Source organism: Symphodus melops (genome assembly GCF_947650265.1).
Source record: "Symphodus melops genome assembly, chromosome: 2".
Classification (NCBI taxonomy): Eukaryota; Metazoa; Chordata; class Actinopteri; order Labriformes; family Labridae; genus Symphodus; species Symphodus melops.
In genome coordinates, this window is record NC_136692.1 from 3,085,540 (window position 1) to 3,102,051 (window position 16,512).

General features: G+C 46.6%; 1 protein-coding gene across 5 annotated transcripts in view; it reads left to right on the top strand.

Annotated features, from left to right (window-relative positions):
* The window catches only part of kdm4c (lysine (K)-specific demethylase 4C), a 30,116-nt gene that overhangs the window by 2,488 nt on the left and 11,116 nt on the right, over window positions 1-16,512 (top strand). For 3 of the 5 annotated variants that reach the window (XM_079337854.1, XM_079337857.1, XM_079337855.1), the window contains exons 3-17: window positions 214-389; window positions 470-584; window positions 964-1,157; window positions 4,776-4,825; window positions 5,932-6,035; window positions 6,157-6,294; window positions 6,433-6,626; window positions 6,944-7,173; window positions 7,397-9,417; window positions 9,526-9,637; window positions 10,761-10,945; window positions 11,141-11,384; window positions 14,064-14,140; window positions 14,765-14,820; window positions 14,968-15,076. In XM_079337854.1, the coding sequence (XP_079193980.1) occupies window positions 214-389; window positions 470-584; window positions 964-1,157; window positions 4,776-4,825; window positions 5,932-6,035; window positions 6,157-6,294; window positions 6,433-6,626; window positions 6,944-7,173; window positions 7,397-9,417; window positions 9,526-9,637; window positions 10,761-10,945; window positions 11,141-11,384; window positions 14,064-14,140; window positions 14,765-14,820; window positions 14,968-15,076 (4,005 nt within the window). Of the gene's footprint in view, window positions 1-213; window positions 390-469; window positions 585-963; window positions 1,158-4,775; window positions 4,826-5,931; window positions 6,036-6,156; window positions 6,295-6,432; window positions 6,627-6,943; window positions 7,174-7,396; window positions 9,418-9,525; window positions 9,638-10,760; window positions 10,946-11,140; window positions 11,385-14,063; window positions 14,141-14,764; window positions 14,821-14,967; window positions 15,077-16,390; window positions 16,510-16,512 lie in introns of those variants that run through there. The other 2 variants (XM_079337858.1, XM_079337856.1) reach the window with 2 other exon arrangements.

Here is a 16,512-nt window from a genome sequence, read left to right on the forward strand (position 1 = left end):
CGACCCGTGGCACCTTTCCTGACCTGTCTCTATAAATAAAGGCACAAAAGCCCCCAAATGTAAAACCTTCAAAAGACCAGATTGTATCGTCGTATAAAGAGTTGGATTACTCATCATTTGAAATTGAAAGCAGTCGAAAGTTAGTCAGAAGGAAAGAAAAGTGAAACCACAATCTGACGTGCCGCGTGACCTTCCTCTTTTTCTCTGGCTCAGGTGATTCCTCCGAAAGGCTGGAAGCCCCGTCGTACCTATGACGACATAGACGATCTGATGATCGATGCTCCCATACAGCAGATGGTGGCCGGCCAATCAGGGCTCTTCACTCAGTACAACATCCAGAAAAAGCCCCTCAGCGTGCAGGAGTTCAGGCGGTTAGCTAACAGTGACATGTGAGTATGATGATATATATATATCTATATATATTTATATATAAAAACAGTCTGTCTTACGTCGCCTCTCCACTCTGCAGGTACTGCACACCTCGCTACCTGAACTATGAAGATCTTGAGAGGAAATACTGGAAGAACCTCACCTTCGTCTCGCCAATCTATGGCGCTGATGTCAGCGGCAGCCTGTATGATGAGGTAGAAGGTCTTTAGTTGCTTTCTTCACGTTTGTTAACGTAACAGTGGCGTAAAGCTCGGGCCCGTTCTTTAATCCTTAATCGCTGAGAGAAGTCGTCTCATTGTAATCTCTGATATCGACCCCGAGCTTTATGAGATTTGAGAAGTGAAGCTCACACTTTGAACAGACTTTATCTTTTACACTTTTAATTGTAAAAGGACCATGTGCAATATTAAACATAAAAACTGAAACTACAGATTCTGATCAAGCGTTCAGAGGCATCGCTCTTTTTAAACGTGCGTCAGACTCAGAGTTACCATGTGCTTCTAGTCTCTATATGAAGTGGATTATAATATCAATCCCTGCAGCTTCCCCTCACTCGTGCTTTGAATCTCCTAGGATGTGGAGGAGTGGAACATCGGCCACCTCAACTCCATTTTGGACGTGATCGAGGAGGACTGTGGCGTTTCAATCCAGGGAGTGAACACGCCGTATCTTTACTTCGGCATGTGGAAAACCACTTTCTCCTGGCACACTGAAGACATGGACCTGTACAGCATCAACTACCTGCACTTTGGAGAGCCCAAGTCTTGGTGAGTGTGAGGCAGGAAGTGAACCTTAAAAAAAAAAAAATCAAATGCCTCCTATGTTCAGGAGTTAAAAAGCGTCATCAGTGCACAACTTTGTAGCTTTTCTGGAAGGGCTGATGTTGCGTGTTTCTATGGATACCGTTAATTGCAATAGGCACGGCAACTAACGCAAGCTGACTGCTATCAGCTGAACTCATTGAATTCACCTCTTCGCCTTGGACGGATAAATATTCTCACGTGTGACGAGACTTTAAAAAAAAAAAAAACCAGCAACAGAAAAAGAAAGGAAGCACACTCGACAGTAAACATAGTTTGAGGTGAACGACCGCAACACGACTGAAAAGAAACGGAGAAGCCAGCACACTGAATATCCTGTAAGTTTATTTTATTTCGGCGAGGCGTGGAAGGCCCAGTGCTGAAACGTGTCGGCTGTTTTGCTGCAGATAAAGAAAACTTAATGCTGACTTCCCATTTCAGGATATGTTCAGATCTCTCTGATGAAATATAGGATAAATATAAGCAAGACTGAACAGTGTATGAAATGTCCTTTTATAATCTGTGTCCATATTTGCTCCTCAGATTTTCATGACGTGGGTTCAGATGGTGAATTAGAGACAGTTTCATAGCCTTCGTTTGATTGGCTCAGCCCTTCGGTTGCAGGTGTTTGTTCCCTCGCTGCGTGTTCTGCACACTGACCAGGTGGTCACCTGCAGTCAGCGAGCGAGCTCTGGAGTATCGGAGGAGTGAAGCTGAAGGGATTAGATTAAAGACGGAGAGGAGGGTGGTTCTCCACGGGCTCGAGCAGATGGTTGGATTTCTTGGGAGCCATCATTCTTATCTGCATTGATGCTTTTCTGTTTCATTTACTGATGAAGTGCACTGAAGCTCAAACTGAGGGGAAAAAAAAGAAAAAGCATGAAGTCACATTTCACAAACCTGAAGCTGGCGAGGGAGAGAGCAGCAGTGGTCGATAGACGTCGAGATAAAGTAGCAGCTGTACGGATAAGTAAGATTCTATTTTCTGATTATTTAAACAGCAGTAGAATTAACAGCAGCTCGACAGAAAACTGCTCTCATTCACATACTGATGTTTTACGTCCTTTTTTTAGCTTCTCGTGAATATGCACACATGAGAGAGAGAGAGAGAGAGATCCTTCTCAGTGTTTGTTTATAGCAATTCAATAAGGAGCTATTTCAATAATGAACAGAAAATCAACAACTCACCTGGTCCCTGCTTGTGGACTGTAGACGGAGACACAGACAATACAGAACAGAATCACATCAACACACACTCAAATACTGGGTCCTTCATTTTTTTTAAACTAGCATCATTTTGAAAGTAGCGTTCCTGATTTGACACATGCTGGAGTTCCTGTTGTTTGTCGCTGTGGTGTTCACTTATTAGGTATCCATGTTGTTAGCGTTAGCTTGTTTGGTATCAAAGTTCAACATTTCTGGTCGTGTGAAAACTGAAGACACGAACAATATCAGCACGACCGTCTCGAGCTCGTCCAGCACTTTTCTAGTTTTCTGACTGATCAAACGGCTTTCTACATTTCATGTCACGTTCCCCCCCCCCCCCCGTTCAAACACCACGTTCCCCGTTCACCGACCACAGAAGCTGCTCCGCAAAGTGTCGGCCAGGATCCACTGAACCCCGAGCTCCAGCAGCACCATCAAACACCCAGATAATAATAACAGCTTGACTACGTCCATGTCACGTTGCAACTTGACCACGTGTTCTCTGGCGACACCTGGTGGCTAAATGTTAGAAGAAGGATAATCAGCTGTTTACATAGACTTGAACTAGCATCACTTGGTTCCAGGAGAGGTGGGAAGGGGGGGGGAAGCGATGGATGTAAATATTGAGATTCTTACCTTGTGAGATTTTCAATAGATTCCTTCAATCCCAAAGATTTAGCCACTCCCTGCTAAGTTTTAAGACTGGATGCCAAATGAAGCAGCAGTGGAGTCGATCCTGACGTACGAATTCAAAAATAGACTCTAAATCATGGATCCAGAATTGGAAATAGATTCTGAATCGACTGGTGCGACACCCAGAGATTCCCAGCTCTAGTTGATGATATAATCTAGTCTTCATACTCTCATCCAGTCTGAAGGCAGATTTTCAGGTGTGTTTTTTAAGGGGTTTCAGGGTTAACACCATGAAGTGGCAGCCGAGCTGACGAATGCAGGTAGATCAAAAATAGAGTTAGCTTTTTATTTCTTTGTGCTCCGTTTCTCTCTGCCTCTTGCCCTGGAGGGAGTTCTGCTCATTAGAGCAGTGAGCCCTGCAACCCCGCCGGGATCAGTGTCACAGTCAGACACACACATACACTGATACACACACACACACACACACACTGATACACACCCTTTCATCTTGCTGCTTTTTTGACATCCCGTCCCCGCAGGGTAGCAGCTTAAAGATGCTCCTCTTCTCAATCCCCCCCTCCCAACTCCCCATGTCACCTCCTACCTGAGCTTTTTTTTTTTTTCCTCACCCCGTCTCTCGCCGTCTCCGTTAAGCTGACAGGTGATATGATGATAGAAACGCCTCAAACCTGAGGGCCAGCCGAACCTGGAGGGAATCCTGTCACACTGCCTCGGTTTCCATCAACTCCCCTCTTCAGATTAGATCAGCAGCGTGACGCAGGAAGTGAACAGCGTCACGTCCACATTTCATTCCAGAGCTCATTTTATGCGTGTATGCATCCAAAGGGTGTCATGAAGCTATACTTACTTACATTAACCCTTTGATGGGTGGGGGAGCTGGCTGGGCTCCTTATGTTCCACTCCGACCTCGGCCCCTTGCTGCACGTCATCCCCCTCTCCCTCTCTCTCCTCCCAACACTTCCTGTCTCTCTTTAGCGTGCAGGGCGCTTGAAAGTAAGGACAGCAAAAGCTCTAGAGAGACTCAAATGGAACAACAATAAAGTCCATGGAGAAGCACATAAGGCAGACGTTAAACTACACAAGTCAACGACCTTTAGTTACCTTCTTACCCATTGATGACAGGATGCTTTTCGTCCCTCCCACTCGATGTAAGAGAGAGAGTTACTCAGGCTCAAGGTGACCACATGGAAAGTTCTCTGTCATTGAACTCGATGGTCGTGTTGACGATCAGCACGTCTCTGATGTCGACTTCACTCTTCACTCTCTTTTTAAAAAAAAAAAAATATTATTACTGGCCGTCTTTCATGACATGTTGTCCCGTGTTCATGTGATCCTTGCGCTTCCTCAAAGTCTTTGTGAATTTAAGTGGAAAATGAAATCTGAACACCAGTGAGCACGACGCAGACATAAAGGGCGTCCGAGCGTCAGTCTGCAGAAGTGCTTCCTGGCAGGACCACGCCCACTTTCTGCCTCCGTTTTTTCCTTTTGCATGCACTGAACATTCGCCTGTTTTCACATGAGGAATGACGACGTTAGCAACACAGGAAACAAAATTCAGAAGCATTGCTGCATCCATCCTTCAATCCACCACTTGATGGCAGTCTTGTAATTGCAGAGTTTGGCTGAGAGAACTTGTCAGTGTTTGCTACAGTGCATAATGAGAATTTCAGGTCCACTGTCAAAAATAATTCAGCCTGCTCTTTAACTATCCGTCCTCTCTCACAGGTACGCCATCCCCCCCGAGCACGGGAAGAGACTGGAGCGTCTGGCTACTGGTAAAGGAATAATGACTCTTCTCTGTATTCTCCATGTAAAGAGGAGCTAATTGTATCATTATTAAATGATGATAGCAGCATAGAGAAGCAGGTCTGCATTAAAAACAACAAAGCACAGCACATGATGAATATTAAAGGCAGCAGAGAGAGGGCACAGCAGGTAACGCTGCAGCCAGAGATGCAGAATGTCAACGAGCGCCGACTGCCGGGAAAACGTTCACGTGTTTCCACGCCGCGATACGTGTGACAGCAGCTGGATCTCGATGTGTAACATCGTGATGTGACGCATGACGCTGGGTTCCACCAGAACGAGTCCGAGTTTTTATCAACATTTTCTACAATTACATTTATTTTTATTAACTTTTATTTTCAAGGGAGTCTTGTCCAACAAGGCAGCATAAAAACATAAAAGTCTCACATTTAAAAACATTTCACATTTGAGAATAAAATACGAGACACAAAGCATCAGTTAAAGCGTCGGCAGGTCAGTTCTCAGCGTGCTCGAATTCTTCTTCATCCTTCCTTTGAAATGGATCAGGCTGGTTTGGGATTCCTGTAGCTTACATCATGATGAGGGTGCAAAAAGATTTAAAGGCACTTTCACCAAACGTAGGAACATGATACACGAGTTCCCAAAAGCAAAACGATGCACACATTGTGATACCGCAGTAGCACATTTTTAAATTACAGAGTTACAAAAAGTCATTTTTGTTGAAGGTTTTTCTCCTTTTTAAAAGTCAATATTTGTGAGAGGAATTTCCTCCAGCAATATGAGAGTTGCTGGTTTCTGTAACTCGAACACGGCGTGATATGAAAACCTTTTTAGACGTGCAGCGCGGAGAGAAAGACCTCGCATGCCGCCTTTTTTAAACACGGCACATGAACGACAATTCAGCAGAAGGAACAGCAGTTTGTGTGTCATCAAAATCAGATGGATGTTTAGGGAATCATTGAGTGGAAATCAGTGTTTCACCCCTCGGCTCGTGTCTCCTCCAACGGTCCCCGACATTTATCAGATAATCATTTTGTGTAAATCATGATGTTTTGTTTTTTTTGCCTTAAACTCTGCGTAAAAATCTCTCTGTGCATGCGTTTGTTTCTGTCAGGTTTCTTTCCCAACAGCTTCAAGAGCTGCGAAGCTTTTCTTCGTCACAAGATGACTCTAATCTCCCCGTCCATACTCAAGAAGTACGGCATTCCCTTCGATAAGGTAGGCACTCAGTCCTCGCCTTCACGCCGTTCACACTCCTTCTATTTACCGACTTAGTGAAAACAGCTTTTCTTGCCATATTCATTAGCAATGCTTGTTTTGACATTTCTTCCCTCTTCAGATAACTCAGGAAGCTGGAGAGTTCATGATCACCTTCCCGTACGGCTACCACGCTGGGTTCAATCACGGCTTCAACTGCGCCGAGTCCACCAACTTTGCCACTGTGCGCTGGATAGACTACGGCAAAGTGGCCACGCAGGTACGAGTCCTTTTTAACCACCACCCCCCCCCCCCCCCCCCCCATTTCTTTCTTAAATGAGTGATTTGAGATTTTAATGGCGCTTGTGTGAGGGGGAAAAAAAAAAAAAAAGCCAAAATGTGACTTTCTCTCATCTAGTGCACATGCAGCAGAGACATGGTGAAGATCTCCATGGAACCCTTTGTGAAGCGTTTTCAGCCTGACCGCTACCCGACCTGGATGCTGGGCAAAGACTCGACGCCTATCGACCACACGCACGCCACTCCCGGCTCCACGCCCGAGCTGCAGAGCTGGCTGCAGAGGAGACGCAAGACCAAGCCGGCTAATAAAGGGTACTGTGTTCGAGTTCAGGCGGCGTTTCTCGAGCTTTTCCAGGCCACACTGTTACAGACAGCACAGTAACAGTGCAGCCGTGCATCTCGTAAGGCTGCGTTATGATCTGATTGTGATGATCAACTAAAGACCGCGTGCCCGGCGGCGGCGGCAGCAGCTTTGGTGCATTTGCCAAAAACTTGCATGCCAGAAATTCGTCAGTTGTAAAAGCAAATTGCCCTGGTCTTCTGTGTCACAGGACGTTGCTCTAAGGTTGTAATCTGCGTGATTGCGCCGCAGTCCTCTTTAATCTCGCTCTCTCTCTCTCTTCCAGCAGCAGCCACTCTCGTATGCGCTCCAAGCGCCTCAGAACCACAGAGGAGCCCGTGGGCCTGGACGCCAGCTCAGCATTAAACAGCACCAAGAGGAAAGGCCTGGGTGGTCCGCTCGGGCCCAAGGTTCGAAGGTCGGTGTCGGGGGCGACCTGCAGAGACGAGGAGAAAGAGGAGAAGAAAAAGGGAGCGGAGTCAAAGCACAACCAGAATCACAACTATCTTCAGCTGCCTGGTAAGAATCTCACGGCGTCCTCGAGGCTTTTCACTACATTATTGTTTATGTGCTTATTTTAGAAAAATGTAATCTTTATTAGCACAGCGCCAATTCACAACAAATGTGATACCAAGATATGTCGCAAAAACAGCTTTAGTCTTGATTATGTTATGAACGATGTTTAGTCTTTTTCTACCTGACGGTCGGTCTCACACGTTATCCATCCCTCTGTTCTCTTCAGGTCCTTGCAGACAGATGTGTGTGGTCAAGGTGAATCGTGTGGAAAGTAATAGTTTTGGATTTTCCACCAAGGGGCCTTCTGATAACTCTCCCTGCAGCACCTCTACCTCCTCTGCTTCAGCAGCTAAGAATGACCTGAAGGTAAAAACGGACACTCACGCTGACCCTCAGCAGCTCTCGGCGTCGGGGCTCTCGAGCGGGACTCCTGAAGGACCCGGACGATGGCCAGAGGCCGCACAGGTGCATCCTCGGAATGACGAGTCAAGGTGCTGCTCTCCTGAAACACAAGACCTCTCGAGTCTTCCGGGCTGCTCTCTCAGGGTGCCTCCCCACACTACCACCTCGTGTCCCCCCGACTGTGACGCCCAGACGCCCAGCTCCTCATGTAGAGGAGACACTTTAAGCCTAATGCCAAACACTGACAGCCGCACGGACACGGCTTCTGACAATAACACTAACAATGCTGCTCAGGCAGAGAAAATGGACACTGTTGCCGATCCAAAATGTACGAATCCAAACTCTAACGCAGAAGCACTTTACGATGTAGAAACTGAGCCGCTGAAGGGGGAAGGTCACGCATCGCGTGGCCGCTTCTCTCCTTCAGGACAAAACTGCAAAAAAAGCAACACCGAGGAGAATCTGTTCCCTCCTCTGCTGCAGAAGAATGCAGTGGATATGCCACAGCTCACTCCAGAGCCCGAAGATAAGCTCGGCGTCTGCGCTCTGCCGCCCGTGTTGACGCAAGAGATGCCCTCCCTCACTCCGGCCGACGACGGGCTGACGGATGTCCCGAAGTCTAGACTGTGCAGGGACCATGTCGCACCTGTGCTCCAACGAGAGACGCCAACTGGCTCTCCTTCCTCACACGGAGGCGACCAGGACGAGAGAGAAACGGACCTAACGAGGGTGAAAGAAGCTCTCGGTGTAAAACTATCCAACAACTGGCAGTCAGATTCTCCATATAATTGCAAAGGGGCAGCAGTATCTGTTTCAGAGGGAAACATGGCTCATTTAACCACCAATGCTAAGCACAAAATGACATCTGGTGGCGTCCATGAAATGCTAATAACAGCAGGAATTGCTGCAGAAAAGGCTCGTGCCAAGATGGAAAATGTAACTACCGGACAGACTGAGGCTTCCCCTCGCCAGCGAGTTCAAAGCCCTTCATCTCAAACAGAGCAGCAATACAGCTTAGCAGAGTTAGCAAATAAAGACAACTCAAAGGACCCAGTACAAAGAGACAGTGCGTCGAGTCTGAGCAGCGCCGGCTCTCTTTTAAGTGGTTCCTCAAACGCTAATCCCCCGGCCCCTTCCCCTGCAGGATGCACTCAGAGTGACAGTCACTCGGCATCACAGCTTCACCACAACACTACGTACTCCCCCTCGCATTGTGCCGCGCAGAACTCGTACTTGGAAGCCAAGCCTTTCTCCAGCAGCATCTGGAAAAACCTCAATTCCCAGAGTCCCGCAGTGCTCATCCAGAGTTTGAACCCCGAACTCCCCTCCGACTTCACCCACGACACGCTACCTTACACCATGTGGACGGAGCCGCAGTGCAAAGAGGTCACCGACCTGGACGACCCACACCGAGGCCTCCGGGAGTCGGGGAGCCTGGAGGAGGCGGGGCCTCTCACCTGGGCCCAGCTGGAGCCCACCTCGCTGGTGTCCGTCGGTGCTATTGAACCCATGGGGATTTGCGGAGAGTACGAACTTCACAGGGAGGAGGCGGACGGGTCTGAAGCGCTTTCCTTGTGCGGGGAGCTGGAGAGACGACGAGACGCAGAGGATGGTTTACACTCGGATACTTCTGTTTCACCTCTCGGGGCGGGAGGAGGAGAACAGGATGGGGTGTCTGATATGGAAGAAGGGGGATCCGATGGTGAAGAAGTGGAGCCCCAAAGTAATGCCAAAGGAGAAAGCAGTAGTGACTCATCAGAGGAGGAAGAAGAGGAGGAGGAAGAAGATAACACAACTAACTTCAAGTGTGATGAATTCGGCCTGGAACCTGGAGAGGTTTGTGCTGTGAGTGCTCTCCCACTCAGTCGTACACTTTCAGTCTTTTGCATAAGTTTGATTATAAATAGAAAAAAAATATATACATAATGCTTTTCATTGATGCATGCTCACCAGTACCAAGCGCTGTCAGTGAAGAGGACCTCAAAGAGCTGGCGTCACCCACTCAGGAAACCGACTGCACGGGCTGTACCCACTGCTGTCAAACAACAAGTGGCCAGTGACGATGGTGGGCACACACACACACACACGCACACACACACACACGCACTGTTCACAAAGTTCAGTGAAAGGTACAGCTAAGTGTTAGCCTTATAAAGACATTCAAAGAGCTCACATGCACATCCTGTTAGCTAAGAGCCATGCTCATTTTAACATTAACCCTGGGACGCTTCCTGTTGTGGTCGGTGCCGTATTGAAGGTGGCACCAGGCCAGAAACCACGAGTCTTTGACGACCTGCTCGTTGCATCGCAGTGAACCAGAACACAGATGCCGTAACTGTTTTTTCTTCCCCAGAGTTTGAGGACCTACAACCCCAATTTAAAGCATCTTTCTTTGTTGGAAAGGCCGCGTAGCGCTCATGAGGAAATAGAACTGAGGTTTATAACTCGATAGATTTTACACCAAACTTTCAGTAATGTCCGGTAATGTTTGTGCTGCTCACTGTTATAACCGTTGAACCGCTCAACTCTGCGGTTCGCCACTTCCTCGCCTAATTTTTCACATTTTATGTCCCCCACCAAATGATTCTTCTGACGTCAATGCACCCATAAAGCAAACCCATTTAACTCCCAGGCCCACACCACGGTGAGATGAGCGTGTGATGGATACTCTATTTGTTGTCATGGTTTGAACAGAGTGGGGAGGGGGAGGGGGGGGGCTCTCAATTAACAACTACGAATGCACGCACAGTCACATTCATTATCTCAATAGTTGTGTAAAAAAAAAAAAAAGATGAATAATTCAGCAGCTATTTTGGTTGTTTGTTCCTGAGTGAGAAATGACCATGAGGTGTCCATGGCTGCCAGACGCCTATTTTATGATGATGACAGCTCTTTATCATTTTGGTTAATTGTATAATCAGACAGGGTCCTATTTATCCCAAAATGTCTTTCAAGGCAGTGCAGGAAATTGACGCAAAGGAAGACGCATGCTACGCTTTATTCATATTCGAACAACATAATCACTTTACATTCAGGGGGGGAAAAAAAAGGCTTCATTTACAAATCTCTAGAAATAGAGGCGCACACTCTGTGTCGCATGAATCATCATCTGAGCGCCGGTGAAAGAGGCACCGGTTGAATAGATAAGTGATTGCAAGGTTGTGAGGCTTTGTCCCGTCTCCACTCAGAGCCCACTGAAGCAACCTTGGCTGAGGAGGAGGAGGAGCAGGAAATGGAAGCGTGGGCGAAGCCCCTCGTCTACCTGTGGCAGAACAGGAAGAGCTGCTTCACAGCGGAGAGGGAGCACAACGCCCATTCAGCCACGATGGAGCCGTTCTGCGCTGTTTGCACGCTCTTCATGCCCTATTATCAGGTAAAGTGTTAATCAGACATGCATCCCCTAAAGAACCTCACCAGGAGTTCTAACTTCGCGTCCATTGCTCAATCGTAGCTGTCTCATGCCCTTATATGGACATTACAGGGGTGTAGAAGGGCGTGGCGCTCGCCCATCTAAGTACAGAGGAGGGTGAACGAAGCCAAAGACTAATAAAGTTCTTTTTTTTTTAAGGTTGAAGACAAAGTTGAGGACAATTCATCCATCGCCGCTGAGGACTGCGCCACACCTTCATCTCCAGTGGAGGGCCCCGCACGTCCCTGCAGGAGCCTACGGAGGACGAAGCCTCTGGTCCCAGAGATCTGCTTCTCTTTCCGGGAGCAGAACTGCCCGCCGACTCCCACGAACCCTCTGCTGCAGGAAGATGGCACCTCCCCTCTCCTCTCCTGCCAGGGCTGCTGCCTGCAAGTGCACGCAAGTACGTATTAGAGGGGAGGGCTGAGGCATGTGAGGTCTGAGTGCTCGGTGCGTCCTGAGGTGAATGTCGGTGTTGTGAGTAAAGTTTATAGTAACCAGACTTTCACCAGCTACCTCAACGACCACATTGTTTGTTTCTACATGTTGTGTTTGTCTCTCTGATGTCACTTTAAGAGGTTCAGTGGGTTTATGTCCTGACTCACTCCATCTAAATGTTCCAGCCCCCACCCCTTGTTTCCCTTACCACCCCCCTCCTCTCTCTCTCTCTCTCTCTTTCTCCTCCCGTGGTTGGGAGTATTTTATTTCCCTCGTCAGCCCAATGAGGGTGAATCCTCTGCCTTCACCACACGGACTTCCTGTCCAAAAGCCCCAAATCCGTGTATCGAGCCCTCACACAAACTCGTCAGGAAAAATAAAAAAAGAAAGAAAACCCTGGAGCCTCTTTGTTCCTCAGGACACACAAACACGATGTACTCTTTCTCAATCCCTCATTTGCACGCTTTAACAACCCCCAGATCTCTTTCCCACTCCGCACACCACTTCGCCCGTATCTCAAGCTTTCAGCCACTCTTCCACAGAAGCCGGCACACACGTTTTCCCCCAATCCACAGCTTTAAGCAAAAGTCGTTTTCCATCCCGAAACTTTCTGGCCGCTGTTGTTAATCCCACCGTGTTTTATACTCTGGAGTATCATCGCTTTGGGAAACTATACGATACACATCACAATACTGGAACGTATAGACACATAAACACAGGCACAGGTCGTCACCCCAGTGTTTGCGGTGTGTCCGGCTCCTTCGCTACAGCCTTTTTTTGTCTCGACGTGTTGAATCAGCGTCGAGGGGTCGGTCGGTCGGTTAGAAGAATCTCTCTGATTGGCTGTTTATCTCCAGCTCTCGACACGGCTCGGCTAATTAAACCCCAATGATCTTACTGGCAACTTTTTGTTATTATAACAACACAGTTTTTCTCCTGAGGATTTTCTAACATAAAAAAGAGACTGAAGTCACTTTATGAAGCGTATGATTCTTTTATTTTAGTTCACTGACAATGAAAACAATAATAATCCCCCCCGACCCTCCTATCCACCATGAGGTCCAGGACTCTGGACTTTGGACTCTTCAGCCGCTCTTTGCTTCTTCTGCCGTTTGACTACATCCATTAAATCTTCCTTCCCATCCTCCATCTTTCTGCTGGTTTAAAATGACAATCACATCAATTTTAACTGGACTATATTTGTGTTGATTTTTAAAAGTGTACTGTGAGCTTTGGCTCCATCCCTCGTCCCGGTGTCCTGTCTTAACTACGCATGCACTAACTCGCCCCTGTGTGAGTGAGTGGACGTTCGACAGAGGGGGCGTATAGATGATGGACTGCACGTCATTTGACACTGATGACAAAGCCACAGTTTAGCTCTGAGCTCCAACAATAAGTCCGAGCTCTGTTCGGTTACTTGAACCTGGGAAGGGAGCTTTTAGATGTCGTCCTGGGTTCACTGATGGATTGTGAAGAAAAGGACGAAAAGACGTGCGCGCACATACACAGATTTGATGTGTTTCTTAAAAATGAAATCCCCCCTCCAGCTTATGTTTCTAAAAGCTCCAACCAGTGGATGTTAACCAGCTGCTAGCTTTGGAAAGAATCACATTCATGCTTTTTTTAAAAATTCAAAAACATTTCCTGTGAGAAGCCACCAGGATTTGTTTTTTCTTTTTCTTATATGAAACATTAACGCTGCTCCGCCACGCCAAGGACACCGAGAGGAAAAAAAAAAAGCAGCAACATTCACACGGCGTGCCAGTTGTTTTTCATACCACGTTATGTTTTTCTGTGTCTGTCAGCGATGTCATCGGGGTTACAAAGGACTTTAAAGCACAAGTGTCTGAAGCGAAAGCACAAATGTCACGCCAGTGCGAGCCTGGCTGTCATGCAAAACGCTCCTTTGAGACGCAGCTGAACACACAAACAGATTTCGTGTGTAAACACATACACGCATCGATGTTCTTTGTCCTCTCGTGTTGCCTGTGTTTTTCTTTTTCAACCACAACCATCCTCTTCACACACACACACACACACACACACACACACACACACACACACACACACACACACACTGTTCTCTATTTCCACTTAGCCTGCAGTTCTGAGAACTTCTCCCTGGAACAAAACCTTTATTTATTTTTTTCTGTCGAGAATCTGTGGAAACATTTGGGATGTAGAGTTTCCTTCTGTTCTTTGTAACTGATGATGGACTTCACGTTTATTGTTAAGTCTGCTGCTTTCTGTCAGACGTTCACTGATACCACGCCACAAAGCACTTCAGCAGCAGCAGAGCAGGGGTCAATTTTATTATTATTTTTTTTTAAAGAAGTCAGATTGAAGTCAAGTCCACTTAATTTCTTTTGCATATTTCAGCTACAAGGGGATTCAAAGTGCATCATTCAAGACAAAATCACCCAAACAAGCATTTAACAATCACAGAGATGATTAAATATTGTTTTTACTTGACATGGACGTACAGTAGCCTAGTTTAGACTTCTCGACCCAACGCCTTTCTCTGCAATTCACCGCCAAGCCACTAGGGGGCACTGGCGACGAAGGAGAAGTTTGCGAAGGCGGTCTGTCCGACAACTAAATCAATCGTGGCTCGTTAATTTTTATGAATCATTTCCTCCTTTAGGTTGCTATGGTGTTGCTGCAGACGAGGTCGGAGAGCAGTGGTCGTGTGATCGCTGCACAGAGGGAAGCTTCACAGCAGTAAGAACCGTTTTCTTTCCTCATCTGATGATCATAATATGCTGATTCCCTTTCCTCTGTGATCACACATGAAGGTCCTTCTATCTTTAGATTCTGCTCCTGAATGCTCCATATTTTTAATATCAAAGACACATTACCTGATTCTCGCTGTTCCTCCCACAAACTGGACATGCATTCGATTCTTGGGCATTACCTTCCAGTTCTGAGGTAGAGAACCAACTCGGACAGATGCAGTCGAGGAAACGCTTGTATTGAAGGAACAACGTGGATTTTGGGGTGTCAAATTAACTTTATTAACACTGAACAACTCCAAAGATTTCTCTTGAATTTGATCCAGTGTCACACACGATGCACCCGTTGAATTTATGAAATCATACATTTCCCCAAACGGCCTCTTTTAGCTTGATGTAAAAAACTAAAAGCAAACGCACGTATCTTCTTTTCTGACGTTTAATGTTGGTTTGCTCGTCTGTTGTTGAGGGGTTTTTTTGTCTTGTAATTAAAGTGTCACATCAGAACGATAACTGTAAAATCAACTCTGAGTTTGTGATTTCAAATAAGAACATTTGCAAATGAAGTGGTGAAGTATTTGTTTCTTACCTCTCAGTTTGTGTTCCCCTTAAGGAATGCTGTCTTTGTAACCTCAGAGGTGGAGCCCTGAAAAAAACCCAAAACGACAAGTGAGACATCCTCATCTCTGCACACTCGTCTCTGATCTCTGGAGCTCTGACCAATGAAATGTCTCTGCATCATAATCATCACACCGTATTAATTTGTTTGCCTGTGCTCCTCTGTTTATGTGTGTGTGTGTGTGTGTGTGTGTGTAGATGGGCCCACATTATGTGTGCAGTGGCACTCCCAGAGGCCAGGTTCAGTGATGAAGCCAAGAGAGGTCCTATTGACACTAGTAGGATCCCTATGCAGCGGTATAAACTGGTAAGAACACACACACACACACACACACACACACACACACACAGATGCAGTACTGGAATTCCCCAGGTCCTTGAGGACCGGCTCGGTCTAATTAATGAAGTGTTCACAGCTCTAATTAACAATGTGAGACGAACATGCCCGCAATCAAAGCTAGATAATTAACCACTGGTGGGGGTGTGTGTGTGTGTGGGAGTTTGTCTATCTCTGTGTGTGTGTGTGTGTGTGTGTGTGTGTGTGTGTGTGTGTGTGTGTGTGTGTGTGTGTGTGTGTGTGTGTGTGTGTGTGTGTGTGTGTGTGTGTGTGTGTGTGTGTGTGTGTGTGTGTGTGTGTGTGTGTGTGTGTGTGTGTGTGTGTGTGTGTGTGTGTGTGTGTGTGTGTGTGTGTGTGTGTGTGTGTGTGTGTGTGTGTGTGTGTGTGTGTGTGTGTGTGTGTGTGTGTTCTTTTTTTGCATGCATTAGTACCTCTATTTTGTGTGTGTGTGTGTTTAATGAGAGAGCCGGAGTACGTCTCAGCAGACCTGACATGTTTCCACTGTAGTTAGCCGTTTGCTGCGGGCGGCGTGATAGCTCAGCAGAAAGCAGCGTGTCGGAGAGGTGCATCCTCACACAAGATGGAAACCAGAGATAAACTCTCGTGATTGTCTCAACCTGAGCTTTCACACGTCAATGAAAACTTCTGGGTTTTTTTTTTTTTAAAGAGTCATCTGAACAGAAAGAGTACATTAGAGCTACTCAGCCAATGAAAGCGCAGTATTTACTCCCCTGTGACATCATGCCTTCACTTTGCAATGTGAAGACTGGGACACAACAGTACGCTGTCTGTACACCTGAAAGTTTTGAGATTCAAATATCTGCAAAGTCATTTTGGAGTTTTCTGGAAATGATCGATAAATTTGACTGTTTAGTGGAAAGATAAGATTAATTTCTTTAAGACGCACTTTTGATACCATTTGTATACCTAAAGACTTGGCTGCGTACACCAGTGTGAAATGCTATCATGCACGCCGTCATTACTGCACACGAGGTGAAAACTCATCCCCTCTCATTGTGTTTTTCTGTTGGGCGACACAGACGAGGCTGGCTGCACCTCCCTTTTTGTTTTTTGTTTTTTTACAAGTTCAGTACATAAAGCTTGTGGATTGAAAGACTCCAGCGGAGTCGGGGAGCGTGACTCCTGGGCTTCGGGTCTCAACTTCCAGCGCTCTGTAGCCAGAAGGAGAACAAACTCCACCAAGTGAAAACAGCCGGAACTAAAAGCTGCAAACAAAAACACTTTGCTGAAGAAAATAAAAATAATTACTTTTTTTCTTTCTAGGAAAGAAAGAAAAAAGACCCAGACCTCTCGGTACACATTGAGGAGAAACCCTGAGTCCATGAATGTACTTTGCAGTCGTTCCAGGAGATTGAGTACCGATACTTGTCAGATGTATTTCGTTG